The 27,932-nt window shown below is 47.2% G+C and overlaps 1 protein-coding gene across 2 annotated transcripts in view; it reads right to left on the minus strand.

The window, feature by feature from the left end:
• Positions 1-27,932, minus strand: part of SMC5 (structural maintenance of chromosomes 5) — a 96,286-nt gene that overhangs the window by 52,864 nt on the left and 15,490 nt on the right. For both annotated transcript variants that reach the window (XM_066604185.1, XM_066604184.1), the window contains exons 5-13: positions 17,432-17,566; positions 16,558-16,698; positions 15,645-15,806; positions 14,133-14,204; positions 13,780-14,035; positions 12,802-12,956; positions 11,137-11,250; positions 8,334-8,428; positions 6,006-6,138 (exon numbers count right to left, since the gene is read on the minus strand). In XM_066604185.1, the coding sequence (XP_066460282.1) occupies positions 6,006-6,138; positions 8,334-8,428; positions 11,137-11,250; positions 12,802-12,956; positions 13,780-14,035; positions 14,133-14,204; positions 15,645-15,806; positions 16,558-16,698; positions 17,432-17,566 (1,263 nt within the window). The remainder of the gene's footprint in view (positions 1-6,005; positions 6,139-8,333; positions 8,429-11,136; positions 11,251-12,801; positions 12,957-13,779; positions 14,036-14,132; positions 14,205-15,644; positions 15,807-16,557; positions 16,699-17,431; positions 17,567-27,932) is intronic.

Raw genomic sequence — 27,932 nt, forward strand, 5'->3', positions numbered from 1 at the left:
GTGAATCCCGCAGTGAAAACAGCAATAAAATTGACATGCTGTGGAACTGAATTCCGCACCGCATGTCCATTTCCACACGGGTTTTGTGTGGATTATTTCCGCAGCTTGTGGACAAGATTGTCCAAATCTCATACAGTTTGCTGCTCCTGTAAATGCCATGGAATTTCCATGTGGAAAGTATGCATGGAAATTCCGCAGCAAATCCGCCCCGTGTCACCCAGCCCTACAGTTTCCTATCCAATGAAAGAAAAAGAGTTTGTCCTCAGACAGTTTCATACACTCTCTGCTCTTACAGCAAAGAACCCCCCCTCTATGTTTGTATAAAAACCTTCTTCTGCATGTAGAGGATGCCCCTATTACTAGATCATGGGAGAGATCTCTGAATAACTAGATTTTGTAAGAACTTACCGTAAAATCTCTTTCTCGTCTTGTTTATTGGGGGACACAGCTCTGACCTTGGGTATAGCTTCTGCCACTAGGAGGCGACACTAAGCATAAAAGTGTTAACTCATCCCACTAGCTATACCCCTCCTGCAAGCAGCATGCTAGCTCAGTTTGTGTGCAAGCAGTAGGAGCAGCCAGTAGGATACAACAACAATAGATAAACAATACTCACGAACTGTAACTCATTACCACACAGTGTGCGACTGCACCGAGGACCCTCCAACTAAAGAGTATATGTTACAGTCCTAATACCAGACTGGGTGGTTGCTGTGTCTCCCAATGAACAAGACGAGAAAGAGATTTTACGGTAAGTTCTTACAAAATCTAGTTTTCTCGTTTGTATCATTGGGGGACACAGCAAAGACCTTGGGAGTTTCTAGGGCAGTACCCAAGGGGGGGGGGGGGGGGCGGAAAAATATAAGAAGTCGCAGGTGTAAAGTAGCAAATCCGCCCCTTAGCTGCAACTAACGTTGATGGATGACTAGGCATCCAGTATGCTCAGAGACGGAGTATAAAGGGGCCTAAGTAACGGTCCCATCTGTCCTCCGTAGAAAAAAATTCCAGAAAGGAGCTTCCGACAAGGTACCCGCCGTCCGAGTACTATGAGCCGTAACCCGGCCTGAGCATATAACTGCCTGGCACTGTAACCTTGTACTACCGCAAGGCAGAGCCCCTGCAAAGATTCCCCTCGGATTTGCCGAGACTATGAGCAGCGTGCCAGCGCGACTGAAGAATACTACCTGAGAGAGGTAATCTTGCGTAGTCAGACCGCGCCCGCTTGCTGCCGGAGCATTTCTCGGCACGAGGCACTACGGAGAAAGGTGCCCACCGGATACTTCACTGAAGTGGATCCCCATACCAGCGGCAGAATATACGACAGGTCGATAACGACCGTCTCCTGGTGACAACCTTCGGTACAAAGTCAGCGTCCAACACAATGCTGTGGAGTCATCAGCGTCAAAACTTCAGAGAGTTGCGTGCCTTCCCACATTCGACCTAGTTGTACATCAGCTTTCATATAACTCCAAGTTGTCAATATCACCTTCCCCAGTCCCGCTGCGAGGAAGGAAGCAGGATGATTCTGGACGCCAATGCAAAAGAAAACTCTTTGTGATTCATAACAGCTTCTGGTCAAAGTCCCATGTTGATAAATTGCTGAAAAGAAACTTGCGACGGAAGGTTCCTGGTTACCTTTTGCCTATCTTGAAGGAGTCATCTTTGCAGCTGACTACCACCAGAATGTAGGGGGCCTAGGGCCCGAGGACCACACTCTGGTCCCAGGTCGCATAGCTGAAGCGCAGTCTGGCTCTAATGCTGCGTATCCATACGGGCTATGCATGAAACCACTAGGCACAAGAAGTTGGCAGCACAGAAAGGGCACACCGGTACGTGAATCTCGCTGGTCTCTTTTGAGGTAACCTCAGTAGTAGAAAGGGACGACCCCCAAGGGTTGCCAACAGTACAAGTACGGAATGTCTTGCAGTCTCCTGGAAGCATAATGCAGGCAGAACGCAGGAGGATCATAGCGTGTTCCTGGGTTCGTCCCACTTAACTCCATTGAATGTGTTAACTTCCTTGTGCAATCCGTGGCGAATGCTCAAGTAGCTAAATTAGGGACTATTTTGACTTAGCGTTCTTATGGCGAGCGTCTGCCCATCCACAATATAGGGGAAACTTGGGCTGTTCTGCACCCAACCGGGGCAGCAGGGCACTCTGTCTCAACCGTATCATGCCTGTAGGCTATCCGCGTCCGAACGAACGCGGCTGATAGGACTAGCCGTCCAGATTCCTAGAAAAAAAAACAAGGTGACATGCAGTTCAGAGACCGCCTGAAAGGGAGCGGCTCACTGCAGATCAACATGTCATAGATCCGACCGGAGGGAAGCTCTCCAGATGTATCCATAGCCCCCTTGGCTCACTGTCGGAGTTGGAACCCGAAATGCACACAGTCTGGTCTATGTATAGTGGCAAAGACGAGATTCCGAGTGCCCGTCACGGTCGTTTGTGGTGAGAACGCACACAGAATGCGATTGTGGACGGCTCCAGCCTGTGGCTCGCCTATAATCGTAGACTGTAGTAAGGTTGCCTGCAGGAACTGCAGGTGATCATCGTGGGAGAGATATCCGTTAGGTAAAGGTCCGTTGCTCAAGCTCACCCGCTGCAGTGGAGAGGAGGCACAATGTGTTTGCAGAGTTCCTATGAATAGAACGCTTTCCATCTGGAAGGCACGGCCTGTCTAAGCAAGGCTGGAGAAAAGTCAACAGGCCAATTGACAATCTTGTTCATAGGACGAGACTTATTCTGGATGGATCCCAAATGTAGTGAGCGCACGAGTACGTGGCTCTACTGTGGTAGACTGGGTGCAGGTAACTGCCGGCGGGCAACGACAGGGTAGCTAGTCGTAGGACAGGCTAACCCGGTCCGGCATGAGGAGTGATGCATGCATGATATTCCCGTGCAAGTACTCTTTCCGGTAAGGAAGGTACCACAGGTCCCATCGAGGCCGCAGTACGACTGACCGCCAGCTTGAGTCACCTTGCCTGTAAAGCGAGATATTCTCCGCTGGAGGTAAGTCTCGTACTGCAGTGACAGCGCACATAGCCTGTGGCTCTGGTTCTGGACACGGACACTGCATTATGCTGCCTGCAGGGAAGTGCAGGAGGGGTGCAGAGAGCTACCGCTAGGGTGGGCTCAACCCGATCCAGACTAGACACAGGAGAGATGTGCCTGGAGCGTCCCTGTGTAAGAACTCCTTCCGAATAGGAAGTACCCCATGTGTGAGCAGCCTGGAGCAATGCTGACAATCAGTTCGAGCCCTCGTTCGTAAGACGAGATATTCTCCGGCTGAATGTAAATCTCTACTGTAGTGAGAGCGCACGTAGCATGTGGCTCTGGCCGCCCCTCTTCACGAATCATCATGGACTCAGACACCGCGGTACGTTTGGCTGCAGGGATCTGCAGGGGGGGCACCAGGAGAGCCGGACAATAGGGATGGCTCAATCGGACCGGAGCATCCACAAGGAGCGACGAGAACAGTACTCCTTCTGGTATGGAGTGCACCTCAGGTCATAGAAGCCCGGAGTAATGCTGACAGGAGTACGCATACTGTTTCCGCAAGACGAGATATTCTCCGACTGGGTGTAATCTCGGATTGTAGTGAGAGCGCACTTATATGTGGCTCTGGCCGCCCCTGTTCACGTGTTATCCAGGACTGCAGGAGGGGCAAGCGGGAAACTACAGTTAGTGAAGGCTCAACCCGGTGCGGAGCGGACATGCAGGGGCGCTGCGTCCGGAGAGTCCCTGTGTACGTGCTCTCCCCGATATGGAAGGTACTACAGGACTCAGCAAGCCCGGGGTAATGCTGACAACCAGTTTGAACACTGTTGTCAGTAAGACCAGATATCCTCTGCTGGAAGTATCCTCGTACTGCAGCGATAGCGAACATAGTATGTGGCTCTGGCCGGCCCGTCCACGCGTCACACTGGACACGGACACTGCAGTAGGCTGGCTAACAACAACAGGGGCACGTGAACCACATGACCGCTCGGCAGAAAACTCATATGCCCGCACGGCGGGAGAACGAACCGTTCCGGCATGTGGCCGCAACTTAAATGGCCGTACCGCGGCTATCATATGGCCCCGTGTCCACCACTGAGCTGCTGCTCAGCAAAAAATAGGGAAAGCGTGGCCCAGTCTTCAGGGACAAACGCAGCCATGCCTGGTTAGCGGGCTGCATTACCAACCGTGCGGCCCCACAAGGCTGCGGGTGGCATGTCAGGAGCAGCAGGCGGCCCCCCAGGCGGCACAATGGAGGCCACTGGCGGTCCGACCGGAGCCGCGGGCGGCACTCGGAGGCTGTAGGCGGCATGGCTCGGGCCGCCAATCGGTGTATCAGGGCCGCGTACGGTGCATCAGGAGCCACAGGCGGCCCCCCGGATCCGCGGGCGGCACAAGGGAGGCCGTGGGCGATCCGACCGGAGCCGTGGGTGACATGGCTCAGGCCGCCCCACTGAAAACACAGGCGACCCCACTGGAGCCGCGTACGGCGCATCAGGAGCTCCAGCAGAGCTTCTCCATACCATCACCAGCCTTTGATGGGGCAGGGGATGCTGGACCATGAGAAAGGGGGCTCTATGGCTGGCAGGTCACATCCAGGTTAGGATGATTGTGCCTCCTTGTCTTCTGAGGGGACCGGGCAGACAACAGAGGGTTAGTTCTCCTCTGTTCGCCCTCCTCGGTGGGTTAACAGGGAGAGTCCTGCCTCCGTTATTCCCTGGTCTTCCAAAGAAAAATAAAAAATAAAAGATGCAAAAAAATTAGTCTCTGTAGGATACACAGTCTTGCCTCCTAGACACTAAGCTAAAAACTGACCTAGCATGTTGCTTGCAGGGGGGTATAGCTAGTGGGAGGAGTTAACACTTATGCTTAGTGTCGCCTCCTAGTGGCAAAAGCCATACCCTAAGGTCAGAGCTGTGTCCCCCAATGAGAAGACGAGAAAGATTGTTTTTCCATCTTTTACATTATTGTCATATTCACAGGAATTCAGCAGTTTTTCGTAATCCCTATAGACAGTTCAATAAAAGGAGCTTTTCCATTAGTTCAATAGAGGAGAATGGTGAATATAGTGGCATGCGGCCTCCATTCTCCCTATAAGGCCCAATGTCCGCGGGTGGATTTGCACTGCGGAATGCGGGCAGGCCTCCCGCACAGACAATCCGCAGTTCAAGCCGCCTATAGGGAAACATGGGCGTCCGCATCCGAATTAAAGCATGCGGATTTGATTTGTGGATCTTTGGATGCGGAAATAAAAATCACAGCATGCTCCATTTCAGAGAGGTTCAGTGAAGTCAATGGAAGCCGTCAGATGCGCAACCTGTCCGCAAAGGACATTGCGGACGAGCCGCAGATTCCGCAGTAAAGAATAAAGACGACCAGGTACGCAGGTTCTCGGCTGCGGGCAGGGTCAGATTCCGCTGCGGGCTCCGACCCACCCATGGACATGAGGCCTAAGTGAAAGCCCCCTTAAAGGGAACAGCTGAGCTAGCCTGCTCTCATGGTCACTTCTCCACTAAGCCATTTAACAATGCATCAGTCACTGGCTGCTTTAGCTTATTGTACATGGGAGCGCCCACGTATCAGTCATTTATAGCACGGTCTGTGGATTTCACTAAAAGTCTTCAGAATCAGCATGCACTTTCATAATTGACCCACAAAATCAGGTAGTTGTTGGGTGTGTTAAAGTCCATCTCTAAGTTCGCTTATCCTTCATTCATTTTATGCAGGCACAAAAACTATTGGCCCGTGTAAAGAGGCAGTCGTTCACCTACTGTATGAACGACTGCCTATTCACTCTGAATGGAGGTAGGTGGCTGGAAGAGATATCCTGTGCGTGCCACCTGTATTCAGTATACGACTGTCACTTGTATGTGAAAGCACAGGAGCGATAGTTTTTGGGACAGCTATTAGGCACTTAAGTGCTCAAAGTTGTCCAGAGTAAAACCGCCCTTAGATGCAATTAGCACATTTTTTTTTTTAAAGAACCTTCGTGGCATATTACTTACTCTTTCTATCATATGTCTGGTCTGTTCTGTGCCCACAGGTACATTGTGAACCATATATTGGGACACCAAGTAATTCATCACTGGATATGGAGCATCAAATAATTCTCTTAAGTAAGAGAGAAAGCCATAATGCCTGAGAAAAAAAAATAAAAATAATTAATAGAAATAAGGCAACGATTTTTGCTCCAAAAGTAGTAACACGGAGTCATTAGTAAAGTGTACTCACCTTTTAGTTGTTTTTTTTAAGCCTACATGGATCCAAAATTCTGTGCTAAAATGTCTTAATTTATTTTTATACTATCTCGTTAGCCTCAACTTCGTCCACGTGGAATTTGTATTTTTTTTTCTAATGCGTGTTTTGCTGTATATTGAAATGTAAAACATTGAAATGGTGAATGAATGTAGCTGCAATCTGCTGTCTGCGCAGTTCTGTACGATTTTGGTCTTGTCATCTTTTGCTAGGATATAAAGGTTTTGTGGGGTGTATACACGTGAGCTGCCACATAGTTACTGATGAGAAAAACATGTTTTTTCTAAATGTACACCCGATACCTTAAGTGTTTGCCCTTCAGCCTTATTGATCGCCATTGCAAATGCTATTTTCAGAGGGAATTGCAGCCTTTTGAATTAAAAAGGCAAATCTGTCTGTATTCTAGGAATGCTTGGAGTGATACACTTTCTCCTTTTGCTATTCCAGTCATAATAATGGCTCTTACAATATTTCGCTCCAGGTGTGTAATTTGTAACCGCATGCCGTTGCGCAGTTTTGGCACATCAAGATTACGCATTAATAGAACCGGAACACCAACTTTTAACCTCAGGGAAAGGCACTCCTGACAACTCCGAAGAGTTAAGGAACTCTACAGGGTATGAGGGGACTTGTTCAGTGTCCATAACATTATCCACAAACAGATGCTCTACAATGTCTCCTTCGACTTGTGAAATCATTTTTTTCATTCTTCTGTTCTAGTTTCATTAGTCGGTGTTAGTATTGCCCTTAGACACAACCATTCTTTATTCCCCATATTAAGTTGCAGTTGAGAATAAACATTTATCAGTTCTTCTGTACTACGAACAACATTACAGAATGTAATCATACTGTTAGTATCTGTTGCGATACGATCTTCGCCAATTTTCAAAAGCACAGTTGCATATTGGCCTGATTCTGTGTCGTGGTGCAGTTGGACTCACATATTTGTAGTTAGGCTAAATTCATTTACATGCTGCCCTAACAGACACCTTTATTCATGCATTTATTTTACCTACCAGTATGTCCCTACTAGAGATGAGCGAGTATACTCGCTAAGGCACATTACTCGAGCGAGTAGTGCCTTAGCCGAGTATCTCCCCGCTCGTCTCTAAAGATTCGGGGGCCGGCACGGGTGACAGGTGAGTTGCAGGGGAGTGGGGAGGGGGAGAGATCTCCCCTCCGTTCCTCCCAGCTCTTCCCCGCCGCTCCCCAATCTTTAAAGACGAGCGGGGAGATACTCGGCTAAGGCACTACTCGCTCGAGTAATGTGCCTTAGCGAGTATACTCGCTCATCTCTAGTCCCTACTTATTACAGGCAGAGTCTGTCTAAAATCGCCAGCCATCAAAACCACCATCCCTCCCACGATACTCTCGTTGCCATTAAAGGGGTTGTCCCGCGATGACAAGTTAAGGTAAACACTTCTGTATGGCCATATACATGCACTTTGTAATATACATCGTGCATGAAATATGTGCCATACAGAAGTTATATACTCACCTTCCCTGCGCTGGCGTCCCAGTCTCCATGGTGCCGTCTAATTTCAGCGTCTAATCGCCCGATTAGACGCGCTTGCGCAGAAGGGTCTTCTCTCTTCTGGTCGGTCCGGGCACGAGCGGCGTTCTGACTCCGCCCCCTTCTATGCGTCATCGCGTAGCTCCGCCCCGTCACGTGTGCCGATTCCAGCCAATCAGGAGGCTGGAATCTGCAATGGACCGCACAGAGCCCACGGTGCACCATGGGAGAAGACCCGCGGTGCATCGTGGGTGAAGATCCCGGCGGCCATCTTGGAGGAAAAGAAGGCCCAATCACCACATCCCCTAATAGCATGCAGAGAGCCAGATTGCAATATGAGGGAGCTAAATGTTCAGTGCAGACTAATGTGCAGCCACCCAACTTAACCCAAGACTCAGTATTTGTACATATGTAGATATTGACTGATGACCAGCCTGCTGCGGAATATGTTGACGCTATATGAAAGGTCGTCGTCGTCATGCCGTGTGCAGATGCTACATAACTACTTCTGTCAGGGAAAAATGTTGGTGCTATAGAAGTAATAGAAATAAAACAGGTGACTTACTGTAACTCCGATATTGGCTTTGATGGGTTCTTATCTGCAAATTGTTCCTCAGGGGAACAAACAGCATTGACTCTTAGTCTCCGATTGTCACGGACCTAAATGTGGTTTAAGAAAGGAGAATAAGCTTTAATCAATAATATACTTACTGCTTCCCCGACCTCCCTCTTACAAAAGATGGATAGGTCTCTCTATATCCATAGAGACATGCAGAGGCCCATCAGTCATCTGCAAGAGGGAGGAGTATAAGGGGGGGGGGGGCGTCAATGGGAACTAGTCAGCAACTACAGGCACCATAAACTAAGTTATGGTTTTTATCGTTTAGGTGACAGGGAGCTGTGCCTCCTACTCACCCAGCCCTCCGTTCCAGCAGTGAGCCCAGGCAAAGTCAGTACGCACCCTTGTGCACCTCCTATGAGATGAATGGTAGATGCACAAGTGGAACAAGTCAAGTTGCTGGCACAAGCTGACTTTGCCAGGGAACACCGCAGGGACGGGGGACCAGGTGAGGAGACCGCTCCTCTGACTCCACGTCACCTAAACTATAAAAAACATCACTTAGTTTATGTTGCTTACAGTTGCTAAGAGGTTCTCTTTAATGAGCAGCACCGGACCCTGCAACGTGCTGGGAACTCTCAGAAGTACGTTTTCCTGAATGGCAGAATGCATTAAAGGACAGACCACTGAAATCGGCGTGTGACACTCTACCGTACAGCCTGCAGATAAGGATCCGGCAGGTTTTCCTCAACAGAGAAAATAGACGAGGGGTGGGCAATTTAAGCACGATGTGAAAATAAAGTAAAAGCAAGGGATTCCTAAACAAATGGAGTTTTTTTTTAACTATACACCCCAGTCACTCATATCAGGAAATAGGTTTTACAGTACCGCCACACGTGGAGCAAGCATAGCACATTTTTATAGCTGAATGTTGTATGGAAAGTCCACATGGCTTATAGTAGCAGCAAAGTGGACGAGATTTAAGAAAAAAAAACAAAAAAAACTTTTAATAAAATGCCGCGGGGAGGAAAGTCTACATCAGATCTGCCGGCAATGCAGATTTTAAGTCTGCAGCACATCTTCAAAGTAGGTTTCACCTCTTCTAATGAATAAGGTGAAATCCAAGGCAAATCCGCAAGTAATGGCCTATTGACGCATAACAATTGTCACACAAAATTCGATCAAACAAACGAAAATGTGCGATAATTGTTATGCGTAAATGCTAAGCGGCCGTGCACTCCATAGAACTATGCTTGTGAAAGTAACCTAAAGGCCAATGAACTTTTTTTTTGCGTTTTACATATTTTGCGCAAGACATTTTCTTATAAAGTTTGCGGTGTTTTTCTTCTGGGTACACTACTGAATGTTATTAAGTTTGACATCCAGCAGTGGAGCTCCCTGACCACTAGATCTCCTCTAATAAAGGCTCATATTCATTTAAGAATACCGTGTTTCCCCGAAAATAAGGCACCCCCTGAAATTTGCTGAAGTCCCAAATATAAGGCGCCCCCCCGATAGTAAGGCATAGTAAAATGTGCAGGCAAGTCAAGAGGCCCGTCCCCTGCTGCCATCCCCGTTGTCTCCTACCCCCAGATGTATAGGTAGATCTGCAGACAGTCTGCTGTTATCCTGTCCCTGCTGTGCTGTACGAGTGTCCTGTTGTGAGCTCCCCTTGCTGGCTGGAAAAGTCCATACTCTACGTTCTGTTCCTGCTGTACATGTCTGTTGTAATGAGCTCCCCCTGGTGGCCGGAAGCTGCAATACCATCCCTGCTTACAAGTGGTACAGGAACTTGTCTGCAGACAGGTACGTTACTTTACAGCCCTTATTTTATGGCTCTGTGTGTGAGTCAGGCAACCTGTGTGCGATTCTTAAGGCTGGGTTCTCACAGAGCGTATTTCCAGCGGAAATCTCTCAGTTTGGCCACAGTGATAAACAGCGAGATTTCCGCCGGGAAAGCGCTGCTTCAAAACCCACGGGACTCAGCCGCTTGTTTTGAAGCGACCTGGCTGCACGCTTTTCCGTTTCTGTGGCCGGTGAATCCGCACCACAACACCGGCTTCTGCCAGCTTTGCCGTGACAGATTTGCTGTCCCATGTGGACGAGATTTCTGAGAAGTTTCGTCCACAAAGCTGGCCAATTGAGGGATTAGCGGCCACAGACGGATTTGCCGCAGCGAAATAAGACACCCCCTGAAAATAAGACGTAGCGCATATTTGGGAGCAAAAATTAATATAAGATGCGTCTTATTTTCGGGGAAACAGGCTATGTTCACACACTGCGGAGAAAACTCGTGCCATTTCATCAGATTCCACTCACTGCATTGCGATGAATTAATTCCTCTGAATATCTGCACCATTTCCGCAACAAATAGAGCCTGCGGCAGATTGGAAAGTCTGCAGCATGGCTCGCTTCCCCTGCGGATTTTTTCTGCTACAGAGTTTGTGAAAACACCATTCGCTAACATTGTAATGCACATGGCTGCAGAATATTTGCAAATATTTTACACTGCCCTAAAGAAGGTTGACCAAAACTATAAAATCCTCATTCAAGTGAATAGAGCAGAACTGCAATACCAGACGAGGCACATGGACAGGTGTGGCGCTGTTTCTACAAAGGCAGCAGACCTTTTTTTTTATAATTCTGGACAAAACCCTTCAGGCTGACCAGTTGGATCCCGATGCATTTTGTGTTTCGGAGAGAGGGTTGGAGCCCTGGCCATACAGCAAACCCACAGATTCTGCAGCCTGCAATGAATGAGAATACTCGCAGGCTAAACTAGAACTTTATTTTATATAGTTCCGCTTACCTCTTTCAGAAATGTGTCCATATCCTCTTGACTCTCAAACACAAAGGCTCGCATGTCATTCATAGAAATGTGATTCTCCACGTATTTAGCATGCTGGTGGTTTTTCATATTAATCTGTGCAAAATAAAAAGACGTACTGCTGAACAATGACAAATAAAACACGAAAACCTTGAAAATATAAAAAGCTGTAAAAGCCTTATTGAATCGTTTCCATGCCAATGTTCTTCTCTGGTGCATGTGTGCAGTCAGTAGAACTGCTAAGGGGAAAACATACATTTGAATGTAGAAAAGGAAAAAACCATCGCAGATGGCTCAGGTGTCTAGTGCATCAGATAATACTAGACGTAGTCGACGATTCCTTTGGTTTGACATTAAAAGGGTTGTTCAGGATTTTTGTTTTAATTGATGGCAGCTCCTTAAGGCTGCGGTCACACGGGTCGTATTCTCAGCGGAAATCTCACACTTTTGCCGCAGCGAAACACTGCGAGATTTCCGCCGGGAAAGCGCAGCTTCAAAACCAGCCGCATGCTTTTCTGTTGCGGCCGGCTCACTCATAGAGAAAAGCACGGCCACAGAAGGAAAAAAAAAAAAGAATGGACACGCTGCGTCCCGGGAATCCGCGCTGCAGCGCTGGCTTCTGTTGGCTTTGGCGCGACAAAGTCACCACCCAGTGTGGACGAGCTTTTTGACAAATCTCGTACACATGGCTGGCTAATCCCGGCAAATCCGCCCAGCTTGAACCCAGCCTAAGATAGTCCATCAATGTATGGTCAGTAGGGTCCTCCACCGAAACCCCTTCTATAGAGTGACCATAATATGACAGGAACGGAGGGATGGAAGTGTCTACACTAGATGAGTGTGTCAAGTGTGGTAACGGAGTGGTTATTATATATCATTTGGAGACTGTCAGTAGTTTTGCTAGAACATTGCAATACTATAACAAGTTCCAATTGTGACAAATTGGAGCCTTTAAATAGGTTCTCCACTTAACTATTGATGACCTATCCTTGGGATAGATCATCAACAGTTCATCAGTGTTTATCAGGAAGCATTCAGTATTTATTGCATTGGAAGCTGACAACTCTGTACACGTGGCAACCGCCCAGGTTATTATTTAATTCAATTGGAACAGTTCCTGTAATACCAACCCGAGCAACTGCCAAGTGTATGGAGCTGTAAACTTCTGTCAGTGGCCTGATGAACAGCTCACTGATGTGGGTCCCAAGTGGCAGATTCCAGCTGATCAACTACTATTTGCCTATCCTGAGGATAGATCATCACCACCTTTAAGTCTCATAAACTATGTTATGGGGCTCATAGGTGAAGGAAAAGTCTGGGGTGCTGTGTTCCATGCTGACCAGGTACTCCTTTCCAGTACTGTGCCCCCAGGAAGATGGTGCACACTAGTAGCTTGTTCCATTCATCTCTATGGCAGGTGCATGTGCAGCCAGACTGCTGGAGATGCCAACTTCGCGGTGACAACGTGCTGGAAAGGGGCACCCAATGAATATGAAACGGAGCTTCCTGGACTCCCCAATCCTTCACCTTTGAGCCCCATAACATAACTTATGGGCTCACAAAAGGTGATGATAGGTTCCACTTAAGAAGAGTACAGTACGTACACGCTACACTTTTAAATGTTAGTTCCCTCTTGACGATACTTACTTCAAGCATGATGGGCAAACACACACGCTTCTTAAACTGCTCTTTATTTTCTCGCAACCACACAATGGCATTATGAGTGTCTGCAAACCTCTTCCGCAATTTTTCTTGTTTCAAATTTAGCAGATTATCAAACTGCTGTATGCGATTAGCTTTATCTGAAGAGGAACAGTGGAAAAACCATTAATTCACACATACAAAGCTGTAATTTAAACACGACTGTCTGGGTTCCAATGAATGTGAGACAGATGAAAAAATGCTTCAACTACAATAATATGTAGGAAATAAATGGTGTGAAGGCAGGTTGTAACGCCATTGCTGTGGGTTCACAGGAAACACCAGCTCCACTATCACAAAGTCACGCATGTCTTGTTCACAGTCGAATAATAATGACGTAATTCTTCACAATGGCTAATGAAGGATTGTGGTCACCATGAGGATTCTTGCATATATTCAGACGTGTCCTTCTTCAGGGGCTGTTCACATCACATTTCTAATACACGGTTAACATATACATTGAATACAGATAGAATAACTATATGCAATGTTAAGAACAGCGCTGCTTTTTATATTGTATACTTTAGGCCGCTGGCACAAGGGCAGATTTGCATGTTTATGGACAGTATTTGCTGCAGAATTCCAGATTCCACAGCAAATACTGCCCATAAACATGCTATTGGGGGGGGGGGGGCGGTCAGCTCTGATCGTTCATTGGATCATATCGTCAACCCTCGTCATGACGACACCTGTTTATACAAAAGCATTTGCAGCCGATGAAAGATCCAACCAGTGAGTATCTACCGATTTATCACTGATCGTTCAGTTATTTCATGCGTTTGTACCAAACATCAAGCACAGACACTCGACTTAACGATAATTCGCACGATAATTGCGCCGTGTAAAACGCCCTTAACGCTTTATACATAATTGCCATTTCTAGCAACAAAGAAGCTATGAACAAAACGGCAACCATGTAACTACCTCTCATTTCTCTTTCCAAGTTTTGTTTCTCCATTCGCAAGTCGCTCATTTCACTTTCCACGTTGGACTTCTCATCCTGGATCTGCCTCAACTCCCTCCCGATGGCATCAATTTCTGGCTGAAGACTGTCCTGGTTAGCTATAGACTTCAGCTCGTTTTGCCAGTCCTCGATCATCTTACGAATGTTGTAAATCTTCTTTTGCCGGTCTAATTCTTCATCTTTTCGCATTCTTAGTTTCTGCTCAACTTCTTCTATCTGATTCATTTAAACATGGAATGAAGACTGTTACATTCAAGATTAAAAAGAATGACGAGAACAACTTAGAAACGGATGCATCGAGGAACATACGAACCTCTTTGTCTTTTCTTTCCAATAGCTCCTGTTTCTGTTTGCATTTCTGAGATGTTTCCCTAATTTCAACCACCTGGAAGTAATAAGAAAGTTTTATGCAGGTCATCAAACCTAAACTCTGTTTAAGAAATAAAAATGTTATCTCTTGCCTAATTTTAATATATTTTGCATAAGTTTTCACAATCCTTTTTGCAAATGCAAAGAAATTCAGAAGAACTATAACAATGATCATTTTTTACCTTGGATTTTTTTCCCCAATCCACGTTTTTTTTTTTTTTTCAGTCTCACTGTAGGACTTAGGCCTCATGTCCACGGGCAAATTATGAATTAAAATCCGCAGCGTTTTTCCCACACGCGGATCCACGCCCCATAGGGATGCATTAGACACCTGCAGGTAGTTAAATGCCTGCGGGTGTCATTTTTCCCTGCAGGCGCGGGTCCCGCGTGCAGGAAAAAATCCGGACATGCTCCATTTAGGTGTGGGTCTCCTGCGGGGACGGCTCCCGCAGGCTTCTATTGAGGCCTATGGAAGCCGTCCGGATCCACTGGAGACCCGCACCAGAATTTGACTCACCTGCTCCGGACGGTATGGGTCTTCCCTTCTTCGCGGACGGATCTTCTTTCTTCGGCCTGGTGGATGTGCCCAGCACGCAGCCGGCGTGCCGAGCACATCCGCCGGGCCGAAGAAAAAAGATCCGTCCGCGACGGAGAGAAGAACAGGCTGCGAAGAATGGAAGATCCGGAGCGTGCGGAGAGGTGAGTAATTCTTATTTTCAGCCCTCATGTCCGCAGGGCAGGAGGGACCCGCTACGGATTCTCCATGGAGAATCCGTAGCGGGCCTGATTTTCCCCGTGGACATGAGGCCTTAAACTTGCTATCCCTTGATAGCTTTTATAATAAGTCACCACTAAGGTCATTAGCACTATTGCAGAGCGTTTAGACTGAAAGACATCGCTGGCTTCTTGCTCATTGCTTCACCTTCTATGTTACTGCTTCCCAACTCCGGTCCTCAGGGACTGCCAACAGGTCATGTTTTCAGGATTTCCTCAGTCTTGCACAGGTGATGTAATTATTGTCGGTCCTCAGACATTGCCACAGGTATTCTTACCATAGGATATCCTGAAAACATGACCTGTTGGGGCGCTCTGACAACTCGAGTTGAGAAACACTGTTCTATGTGAAGCGGGGAGTGTTTACACGCAACAAGAAGCCTGCGATCCAGCGATGGTTTTTCGCTGACAGAGCGCTAAACATCCTCAAATGAATAGTGACCTATTTTTTGTGGTTACACTGAATGAGTGATACTATTGAATAATATTAATACGTAGCCTCTGTCCACAGAATGCTATTATGGCACAGTGCAGGAATGGGTTAACTCATTATGCCAAAAGTATTCATGTCCTGCACCATGAGTCAAGTCAGAGACAGCAATGTAAGGCGTGGACAAAAGCACATGCAACAACAAAATTGGAGGTTACTGCTGAATAGAAGTATTTGGCTAGTAATGCTCACTTTCTCCTTAATTCTGCCATCGATTTGCTTATGTTGCTTGTCATATTGTTGAAGTTTTTGGTTAAGTGGAGCTTGTGACACTTGTTTCTGCTTCAACTCCGCTTTCATCTCATCACGTATCTGCTTTACCTCTTGATGTTGCAGTCGCACATTTTCATATTCCTGCCAAAGGAGAAGGAAGGAAGGGGGTGAGGGGGGGGGGGGGGGGGGGAAGGAGTCATTTACCCATTAGAGCCTAAATTATTACCTTACGAATTTTTGTTTGGCCTCGTGAAATATGTTGCAAATATGTTGAAAACAGCTTTCTTAAAATGTTTAAAGTTGTCAATTTAGGTTTTATAAGGCGACGGATATTGGTTAACAGTTTACACCGACTTTAAAAGTTTGTCAGAAGTCAACCACGGGCACGAATATGTTTTTTTACAGGCATGCTTTACTTTGCTATTCAGCATGTTGGCAAATTATATATGGCTGTACTTTTGTACAAAATAGACATGCAACCTATAAAAAAAACAGATCGATGGCTTCTTCACACGAGTGTAAGTGCAAAAACCACAATACCGTGACTTTCTGCACAGTGAAGTCCGCACTATTTCATGTATCTGCACATTTTACAGTATTTTTTGCGCTGCTGTGGACAGTTCCCATCGGTGCTGGACACAGTCGCGCCGTGATTTTAAAGGCTATGCAGCCCAATTAATCCCTGATGTGTTTTTCCCCCAAAATTGTGAAGTTCATTGTGCAATTATGTGGGCATCAGTCGCCTATGGTGTATTTAGTACGCAAATGCGTGTCAAAATACAGCATGCTGGATGTTCTTTGCGTATGCAAAATGTAGAAGCGAAAGCAACAGTAAGAATTAACCAGCTGAAACAAACCTGCTCGTGTGAAGAAGCCCTAACGGCAGACTTACCACCCAAGGACGTTTCTTTTCGAGCATCTCTATTTTATCGAGGTGGCGTTTCCTCTCATAGTATCTTTCAACATCTTGCTTGTATCTCTCATTTCTTTGCTTTAGCTTCTCCAAAAATTCTTCTTTGCTTTTACAGGAATCCTAAAAGGATCCAAAATAAACATAGAAATCCATTCAATATTAATCTAATGTGTGCGGCCAGTTTACAGCTAGAGCAATGCCCTAATATCAGCTGCCTGCGGCATAACAAAGCTCCTCGGCTCCTGATGACAATACCAAGGATTTTATAGGTTACCAGCTTGTTACTTCGTCCGCGTGGGTTTTTTTTTTTTTAAATCTAATCTGTGTTTTGCTGTATATTGAAATGTAGAAAGTTACTGCTGAGGTAACGTGAAAGCTGCTCTGTGATTGGTTGATCTATATTATACTGCTGAGGTAACGTGAAAGCTGCGCTGTGATTGGTTGATCTATATTATACTGCTGAGGTAACATGAAAGCTGCGCTGTGATTGGTTGTTATATATTATACCACTGAGGTAACATGAAAGCTGCGCTGTGATTGGTTGTTATAGAGAATAACCAGCACGGATCAGCACAAATGACTATATGTGGTGATTTCTTTCAGTCACTGAAATCTGCAAAAAGTGCCTAAAACATAACTTTTACATTTGCCTTGTACTTTACTTTTTGGCGCAGTTCGAACCAAAATTCTGGAACATTATGTTTAATAAATCCCTTGCACTGATGATTGATAGCTGGAAAGGAGGGGGCATCAGATATGAGTAGTTAGTGCACAGTAGAATAGTACAAGGTATATTAAGGTTAGTAAGTAATGGAAGTGTGGCATGGAGTTTTGCCTTGACGCAACACAGTACCTCAAGTTCTTTCTCATTTTTCCTGAAGTTTTTCAATTCACAGTGATAGTTGTACATCTCCGGAGGTCCAATGGACTTCTCTGTTGCTTCAAGGAGCTCAATTTTAGATAGTTTGGCAAACTCACCAACTTTATCCTGCAGAATAATAGAACACACCTGATCAGGACATATAAGAGGATTCCTCCAATTCCCTAATACACTCTTCATTAGACCTGTTTGCAGCAGGAGTGATACGACAGCAAAAGCTGTGGTGAACTAGGCAGCAAGGCCCATTGTAAGAGTCACTGAGTGACATTTACTGGACACGCTACTGAGAAGGATAATTCTGGTGGTGGTACAGTAGCTCAAAATCAACCATAAGGGGGGGGCGTGGCCAGCGACCGACATGAGCAGTCGCACGTGAGGAGAGCTCCCTAAGGGAAAGCCTAAAATCCTGCTATAATCCTGGCCAGAGTCACATCCTGAGACCCCAGACATTATCCAGGACCTCCTAAATCCTGAGGGGACGTTGAAACCGCGTCTGGAGGAGATTGGAGTCTCCTGTGCCCTTAACGGAGCCGCGGGCCGGGGAAGAAGAGGAGCGGCGCCATTGCCTGTTTTCCCGCGCTCCCTCCGACGCTGACCTCCCAAGCCTCCTGTCCACAGAGCCGGGTAAGGACCTGTGAGCCCGCTTCTGCTGGCTGAGACCTGCCCGGTGAGCCTTCCTCGGGACCCGGTCACCCCGCTCGAGCCGACCCTCCCCCCCCCCCGATCACCGCCGGCTGGATCCCGGACCCCGGGACGGAGCGGCTCACCCCCCCCCCCCCCCCCCGGGAGGGGGAGGGTGCTGCTGCGCTGGGACGGGGGGGGGGGGGGGAGAGCCGCGGCTCGCAAGCCGCTTCGGCCGCCCCGAGACCTTCGCTGCCGCCTGCCTGTGCCGACGCGCGGACCGCGCGGGAGCCATCCCTCCGGGCTGGGGAGCCCGCCCCGCGATCCTAGGAGAAGCGGTGCCTGTTGCCGGGTCCGCGGCTCGCTCCAACGTTCGACTCCGAGCGACTGAAGACTCTGCAGCCGGCGAGAGATTAACCCCCTCCTGGACGGGAGGGGCTACCTGGCTCGCAGCCTCCGGTTCTCTTCTCCCCGTGCAGGGGCTGTGCGGGTAACACAGCCTGGTAGACCGCCCTGTAACATCCCACCACGGTCCCCCAGTGGGGCTGGACGTCGCACAAAAGCCCTGATCTAAGCCTCAGCGGCCGCCTCACCTGCAAATCAGCGAGCTGGGAGTTCTTCTGGCCGGTACGGCTACCGGATAGACAGCCACGGACCCAACCGGAACCGAGGCCGGCCTGACCATCACACCGCTGACCAGCTACCTGCGGCCCAGCTCGCGACACCTGGCGGCCCCCGAAACCTCGCACCGCAATACTCTCCTTCCCGAACCCGGTCCTGCGGAGCCGGCAACTGAACTGTAAGTAACCAGCAGAGAGACAACGCACTCATCAAGAGACATTGATCCCTCCGGGAATATACACCAGGCATATAATCTACAACAATAGACCCCTACTACCCCGCCTGGGGGGAACAAAACATCCTCAGCTATTGTCATTACTGCATAACACCACCTGAGGGAGGGCGCGAGGAACGGACTACTTACGTTCAAAACCCCCGTCCGCCCGATCCTCTGCCCGTGGCGAACAGTGTCGTGGCAAGGAGCCAGCGCCACTTTCTAATTTTTCTTTTACAACTGGGCATAGACTCGACTAAATCCTATACAATTGCGGCCCCGGGCGCGGGACCTTCACCCTCTAACAACTACGGCAACCACATAACTAAGGACTGGATAGCTAATCACATCTAAATCCTGCAAAGCCGCACCAAAACTGTCGACTTTACCATAAGACGCCCGCCATAAGTCACTTCTCTCATACTCGTTATACACTGAACGGGAAAAGGCAGAAACTTCCGCTCCTTAACAACCAATATAAGTGCAAATTACAAGGACTGTGTAACCGTTAACATTTAAGTGTTGCAAAACCACGCCAAAACCACCGGAACTGCCCTCTAGACTTTACTATAATCAATATCTCTTGATACTTTATATACCACACTACGCTAAGCGGGAAAAGATTCCTACCCTCTAACAACCACTAACTGCATAACTACAAAGACTCTTGCTGATAACATCTAAGTTCTGTAAGAGACGCATTAACCCACTGAAACCTAAAATCTCGGGACGGAGAAGAGGAAGGGCCACTTACTTCCATAAACCACTATACCAATCCACGTCTTTCACCATGAGCACACGAGCCAAAAGTGGCTCGGCAGCAGAAAAGCTAAAGGAGTTTGCCCACTCTAAGACCCCAGATCATACACTGCGGCCAGTACGACCCACCCAGATGAGGGAGCCCGAAGACGAGAGCGGGCAGCCGCTGGAACCGACTATGCGACAGCTCCTCGAAGCAATCAATACCTGCAAGTCCTCTCTCACTAATAAAATAGCAGAGATAAAGTCTGACGTCTCGCTCCTGAGACAAGACTTGCAGAACATGAGAGGTAGAATGCGGGAAATGGAGGATCGCATCTCCAACGCAGAGGACTCCTTACGCCCGCTCTCTGCGGCAGTTAAAAAAGCCACGCGAGTAGCAGAATATTGCCAATCCAAGACGGATGACCTAGAAAACAGGTCACGCCGTAACAATCTACGGATAATTGGCCTGCCCGAGAAGTCCGAAGGCTCCCACCCAGAAACATTCGCCGAAACATGGCTGAAGTCTTTGCTAAGTGACGAGACCTTCTCCACGCACTTTGTAGTGGAAAGAGCCCACCGGGTCCCAACAAAACCACCGCAACCGGGAGCCCCCCCGCGCCCTTTCCTAGTGAGGATTCTGAACTGCAGAGATCGGGATGCGGCACTTCGTCAAGCTAGACTAAAGGGCCCATTAAAGTATAATAACGCAATAATCTCTATATTCCCTGACTTTTCAGCCGAGCTACAAAAGCAAAGGGCTACTTTCATAGACGCCAAAAGAAAGTTCAAAGAAAGAAACATCCCTTATTCAATGGCGTACCCAGCCCGCCTACGTATCGTAGCCCAAGGAAAAGTGGTTTTTCTTCAATCCCCCACCGAGGCCTCGGAGTGGCTGGATATGCACCCGCAAATACTGGAAGACGATTGAACCCACAACATCTATGGCAGGACTCTGAACTCATAATCTTGTGCGACTGATACCCCCCTGACCTATAGACGCTGAAGCATGGGGCGACAATATCTTTAAATTGCCAACAGATCTGGCAAACGCCCATGATCCTCTGTAGGCCACCGGGATATTTCCCCCCCCCCCCCCCATATTAGAGGAACATCTGCTACTTCTGTATAGATTGTAGCTAAATTGTTTTATTCTTGTTTGATGTTTTTGACATTTATGCTGAAATTAAGCAAAATGTCAGAGGTTAAAGGTTTAAAATGTTATAATCTGCTCTCCAATAATATTCTTAGCAGGTCTGCATCGACACAACTCCCCTCCCTACACCCACAGATCTTCCCCCTTTCTCCCTACTCTAGGGACACAGAGGCAACACTTCAAACACATATCCACACAGTCAGCAATGACTCTAAAATGTCTTAGTTGGAACGTCCGAGGTCTCGGCACCGCCCTTAAGCGAAGAGCGGTCTTCGCGTATATTCGGCAAACTAACGCACACATTATAAGTTTGCAAGAGACCCATCTTATTGGGGAAAAGGCCGACACCCTGGCAAAGCCTTGGGTGCAATGGGCGGCTCACTCCTTCCACACCTCCTCCTCTAGGGGCGTCTCCGTGCTCATCCATAGGTCATTACGTTGGAACCCCATCAACATTCGCAGGGACCCCGAGGGAAGGTTTATATTCATATTCGGAGAAATAGACTCCAAACCTTACATTATCCTATCTATCTATAACCCACCTCATAATAACCTCCATCTTTTACAATCCGCTATAACATACGCTCATCAATACCCCTCGGCGGGGGTGATTTGCCTAGGGGATTTTAATATGGTAATGGACTCAGCCGTAGATAGATTCCACATATCCCCTAATACGACCCCCACCCAAAGCTCTTCCCTTAAACAATTAATCGACAGTGTCGGCTGGATCGATCTCTGGCGATTCAAACACCCTGATGTGCAGGAGTTCACCTGCCATTCCCCGGGACATAGCGCACTGGCAAGAATTGACTATATATTTAGCTCAGCGGAACTGGCAATATTCCTTTCCAAAATCACGCACTGCCCACGCGGCGTATCCGATCATAGCCCCATACTGTTAACGTTGAAATTTCCCCAACAAAATATAGTACCCACTTGGAGGCTCCATCCCTTTTGGTTGAAGCTAATCGGACCAGATGATCAAGTACCTTTCCACATATCCCTGTTCTTAGAGGCTCACAGTGAGAATACCCACCCTGCTCTGAAATGGGACACCCTAAAGGCCTACGTAAGGGGATTCCTCAAGTCCGCCATATCATACATTAAAAAATCGACAGCCCAGGCCGACAGAGAATTAGAATCCCAGACAATAGAGGCGGAAAAGATATACACATCCAACCCTACAGATGCCAACAAAATAACCTGGCTTAGCCTACTCCGGCTCCACAAACACCAAATATATGCTAAAGCTAAGCGCAAATTATTCTTTACCAAACAATATTATTTTGAACTGGGAAATCAATCCAGTCACCTACTGGCCAGCCTCATTAGGCGGGGAAATAAAACTAATACGGTCCTTAAGATCAAAAACCAGGGCGGGGTGGAGCTGACTGACGGCCCATCTATCACAAACTGTTTTAAAGATTTTTATAGCAATCTGTACAACTCTTCCTCTCAAAGTACAGTGGCAGACGTCCTAAGCTACTTGGAGGATCTAAACTTCCCAACCTTAGATCAGGTCGAACTCCTGGAAGCCCCTATCACGCTAGAGGAGATCCAGCAGGTAATCAGAGATATGGCTTCTAATAAATCACCCGGCCCAGATGGTCTCCCGATAGAAACATACCGGAAATATAGTGAACAACTAGCCCCATTACTACTTGAGACACTAAATCAAGCCCAAATAGATAATACCCTCCCACCCTCATTCTACAAAGCCTCCATAGTGGTGATACAGAAACCCGGAAAGGATCCGACAGATTGTAGCTCCTATCGCCCAATCTCACTGGTAAATGCCGATTACAAAATCCTAACCAAAATCCTAGCAACTAGACTAAATCAAGTGATTCTGTCCATTGTCCATCCGGACCAGACGGGCTTCATGCCTGGGAAATCTACGACAATAAATATCCGTAGAGTCCAGACGGCCATGCAACTGGGAAAACAATATAATATGCCCTGGGCCTTGGTCTCGTTGGACATGGCAAAGGCCTTTGACTCACTGGAGTGGGCTTTTCTCGAGGCCTGTCTGACCCGCTTTGGATTTGGACCCATATTCCAACAATGGATCAAAATCATATATAAGTCCCCGAGCGCGAATGTGGTGGTAAATGGCATTCCATCACCCGAATTCCAACTGGCAAGAGGTACCCGTCAGGGATGCCCTCTATCCCCGGCTCTATTTGCCATAGCCATTGAGGCGTTGGCAATACGTCTGAGAGACGCCCCCAGTGTAAAAGGTATTAGATGGACGGACCTCGAGAGTAAGGTGGGACTATACGCGGACGATACAATTCTTTTTCTATCAGACCCAATGAACTCATTTTCCCAAGCCATGACCCACATAGATAGGTTCTCCAGTTTCTCGGGTCTGTACGTCAACTGGTCTAAATCGACAATCCTATATACAAACTCCAACCCCGGAAATGACCCCTGTGTAACTAAGTATGGGCTAAAACCAGTCCAAACATTCAAATATCTGGGGATACTAATGCCGTATGATCACAATAACGCCATAGCAGAAAATATGGACCCGCTGCTGGACGACATAAAACACACATTAAAAGGATGGACTAAACTACCGCTCTCTGTGGCAGGGCGCATAAATCTTATTAAAATGGCCATCCAGCCTAAATGTTTGTATATACTACAGCACATGCCAGTAACCGTCCCCAAACGCTTCTTCCAGACATTAAACTCCCTAATCACCTCCTTTGTATGGAACTCCACTCGCTCCAAGCTAAGTCTGTCGATATTACAAAGGCCCAAGGAGCAGGCCGGAATGGCCCTTCCGGACCTCCGACTCTACTATTTGGCAGGACAACTGAGGAACATACGGACATGGGTCCTGAATAGGGAGCTGCCCATAGCAGACAAACAATTGGCAAAGCAAGTAAAAGGCAATAATCTTCTAAATTACCTAGAATTCCCGCAATACACTAACCCATCCGATGTGGTCCCGCTTCATAGACTGGCCCTTGGGGTGTGGAGGGAGGTGAAGGCGCTGCAACAATACCGAGATACACTACCCGAGCTCTGTCTCTGGAATAACCCTGGCCTCACTGCCCTACAATCAATCCCAGATCCACAATATTGGATGGCTCAAGGGGCACACACACTAAACGACATATATACAGACGGAATATTCCCTACATTCACAGAACTACGCGACAAGCTGCAGTCCCCACATCTCCAACTATTCAGATTCTTCCAGCTGAGACACGCTCTGAACTCCCAATTCCCACCCACATCAACACATATATCTAAATTCCCTACAATTGGCATCCTCAAGTCTCAGGGACCCAGGGGGCTAATTTCGGCCCTATATACGCATCTCCTCTCGGCCAAAATAGCCCCTAACCCACCTACAGCATACGACAAATGGAAACGAACTATTCCATCTCTCACACCTGAGGAATGGCAGGACATCTCTGAGTCCCACCTGGTAGTTTCCCCCGCTGTAAACAACAAATTAATTCAATTATACATAACATATCAGGCCTATCTTACCCCTAGCCGCTTATATAGAATGGGCACCGCATCCTCAAATGCTTGCCACAGATGCCGTCAACCAGACGCGAACTTTTGGCATCTGATATGGGAATGCCCCCCAGTTAATGAGTACTGGTCGGAAATTACTAACCTTATAAATGCACTACTACCTCCCCCACTGACTATAGATCTAGACCCCAAGGTGGCGTTGTTTGGCCTACTGGAGGAGGAGATGTGGCCACATCACACCCGCATCTTTCTTGAAAAGATCCTGTTCCTGGCCCGCAAGACAATAGCCATGAAGTGGATGGCGGTGGAGACTCCCTCTACCCTACACTGGATACAAATGGTAAATACCGTAATCTCTTACGAAAAGATCATTTACCAAAACAGAGGATGCCCGACCAAATTTGGGAAAGTGTGGGGGATATGGATCGACTCCCATTCTACCTTACAAACGGAATAACCTCGAACCCCGACCAATACCCCCCCCCCCTAGATAAATGTCCGCAGACCTGCAATACAGCTCTTCTATCAAAATTGAAATAAGTTAGAGCAGAACCGTTTTGGGAAAAGTTAAAAAGTTTATTGTTGTCAAGTTATCCAAGGAATACAGCAATAAGATATATCGATCCTAATGTAATGGAAATGTATGTATGAACAATGCCATACCTAACAAAACTCTCTTTATTCTGTATTCTACAATGCCTTTGTTTTGTCAAAATAAAACGAATTTAAAACAAAATCAACCATAAAAACAGTCACCGCTTTAGAGCGGATTCCTTTGGCTCCACATTTACACTCTACAGTTATAGTCACAGGTGCTTGGAAAAGGGTGTATTGTAATAATAATCCATTCAGGAAAACAGGTCTTAATGCATACCTCGGGTTATATACAAAGTTCTTTACATCAAATAGTATAGGTGAAAACAAGAAAAGTTTGTAGTGTATCTTAATAGAGAAAAAAATTATTTATCTACTTTTCACTCTTTTCCTCCTTCACTGTTCACTTACCCCAATTTCAAGGATCAAATCACAGAGGATATGACTTTTCAGATTTACTGAGAGATTAGATTACAGTTGCCCATAAAAGTCTACTTCCTCTCCTCCAAAGATGTATCTGGGCAACTGTAATCTCATTTCTCAGTGGCTTTCACTTTACTATGCATACAAGAAGTAATTTGTTGGACACGCTACATGCACAGAGTGTAGGCGAGGCTAATGTTTTGTAATAGGAATATTGACTTTTTAGATTTATCTTTCGGGTCTTCATTATTTCATTTTTAACCAGTGAATAAAACCTACGTGTCTATGTTAGGGAAAGATACTAATCCGCCTGCGACAACCTGTTTTTGTTCATTTGTTTATGACCTGCTGAACACAATCTTTTGAACCCCTGTGTGAGTTTACAGTATGCGATGATCTGCATTCCTGTTCTTACAAAGTGATTTTTTTGGTCCAAAGGCAGTATATGGGCAATAGTTAGGTGAGTTTTGCCACAAGACGAAGCTAAACACCTTACAGCTTAGGTTCTCACCCATTCGTATGCTTACGTCAAAGGGATATGCCATGGATCTCATGTCCTCTACTTCTAAGGGTGAATGCCCACAAACGGATTTCTACCGCTTTTCCCGCATGTGAATTCCGCGGCTATTTGGTTCTATTGAACCTAATAGCTTTCCGGCCTGCCAATGCTCACATGCGGAATTCTACGGTGGGTTTCCTCAGCAGGAAATAAATTGCGCCATGTTCTATTTGCCGCGTACTTCCCCCAGCGGGAGGTCTCCATTAATATAACATTAATGGAGACCGCAGAAATCCGCGATCACTTGCAGGCACTTCTTTAATATCGCAGTACTCCCACGGCATAAATCCATGAGGGTATCGCGCAACGCTTGTGGGCATGAGCCCTAATAGGTGCAGCACATTTAATGATCCCAGCATCTGAGGTATTTTGAGACGATTTATTACAGTGATGGGAAGAGGCTTGGCTTAAAGGTTTTGAGTAACCCTGACCTAGATAAGAAAAAAAAAATACCATGGAAATACAGGGTGGGCCAAAGGTATGGAGACACTTGAAAAAAAGGAAAACTGGTTGAGAACACCATCCTGTGTATGGCATCTTGCTAAGGGGAAGGTGGCAAATATGGCAGCCATATTACAAAGCCGCTATCTTGAAACCAAGTGGATATTTTCAAATGTGATAGGGTACATGTCACATCCCTTTCGGATAGAAAATCTGACGATGAATCCAAATCTGCATTTAAACATCCTGTACCTTTATTCCTGCCAAGGTTATTAATTTTTCCTTGACATGGACCACGACGATGATCCACTACAGGATATGCTCAATGTGCTCCCTGTTATGAATCATTAAAGGGGTTGTCCCGCGAAACAAAGTTGGGGTATACACTTCTGTATGGCCATATTAATGCACTTTGTAATGTACATTGTGCATTAATTATGAGCCATACAGAAGTTATTCACTTACCTGTTCCGTTGCTGGCGTCCTCGTCTCCATGGTGCCGTTTAATCTTCAGCGTCTAATCGCCGGATTAGACGCGCTTGCGCAGTCCGGTCTTCTCCCTTCTGAATGGGGCCGCTCGTGCCAGAGAGCTGCTCCTCGTAGCTCCGCCCCGTCATGTGTGCCGATTCCAGCCAATCAGGAGGCTGGAATCGGCAATGGACCGCACAGAAGACCTGCGGTCCACCGAGGGTGAAGGTCCCGGCGGCCATCTTCACCAGGTAAGTAAGAAGTCACTGGAGCGCGGGGATTCGGGTAAGTACTATCCGTTTCTTTTTTTAAACGTCTGCATCGGGTTTGTCTCGCGCCGAACGGGGGGGGGCTATTGAAAAAAAAAAAAAGTTTCGGCGCGGGACAACCCCTTTAAGGCTATCATCTTCTCCCATATTGGATGTACATCACCTCAGCTGAAATGCTTGCACAGGCGTCAATAATCCGCTACTGCATATGCGCCACACTCGGAATTTTCACTGTGTAAATCCTCGACTTAACATGACCCCACAGGTAGAAGTCCAATGCAGCAAGATCTGGTGAGCGCAGGGACCACAAGGCCCAACCCACTTCCCCGGAAACCACTGGTCCAAAAACTCGGTCTGTAATGTGGGGGGAAAGGAGAGGGGACACCATTCTGCTAGAAGAACTACTGGGAGTGTGCCATCTGCGTTGCACAGTGAAGGGAACACCTCATTAAATAACAATTGTAGATACCTGGCAGCAGTAAGGTTACTGTTGATTAAGAATGGGCCCACTATATTTGTACCCCACACTCCGCACCACACTATGACTTTGTACGCCAACCATCAAGTCCCGTGTGAGTTTGTGTTGGACCAATAGCGAGGGTTTTGTTCTTCACCTCCCCATTCAGGTAGAAATTTGCTTCATCACTGAACAGTACTGTCTCTGTGACATGCGAGTCCCATTGCAATTACTTTGATACTCATTCCACAAATTCAACACAGCGACCGGGATTGTAGTCATTGAGATGATGCAGCAACTGGATCTTGCATGGCTGCCAGTATCTGCCCAATGGTGGTTCAACTCACCCTGCTCTTTCTTGACAGACGCTGAGTGCAACGATGTGGGCTCTTGCTGAAGGACACCA

The sequence above is a fragment of the Eleutherodactylus coqui genome, chromosome 5 (genome assembly GCF_035609145.1).
Source record: "Eleutherodactylus coqui strain aEleCoq1 chromosome 5, aEleCoq1.hap1, whole genome shotgun sequence".
Classification (NCBI taxonomy): domain Eukaryota; kingdom Metazoa; phylum Chordata; class Amphibia; order Anura; family Eleutherodactylidae; genus Eleutherodactylus; species Eleutherodactylus coqui.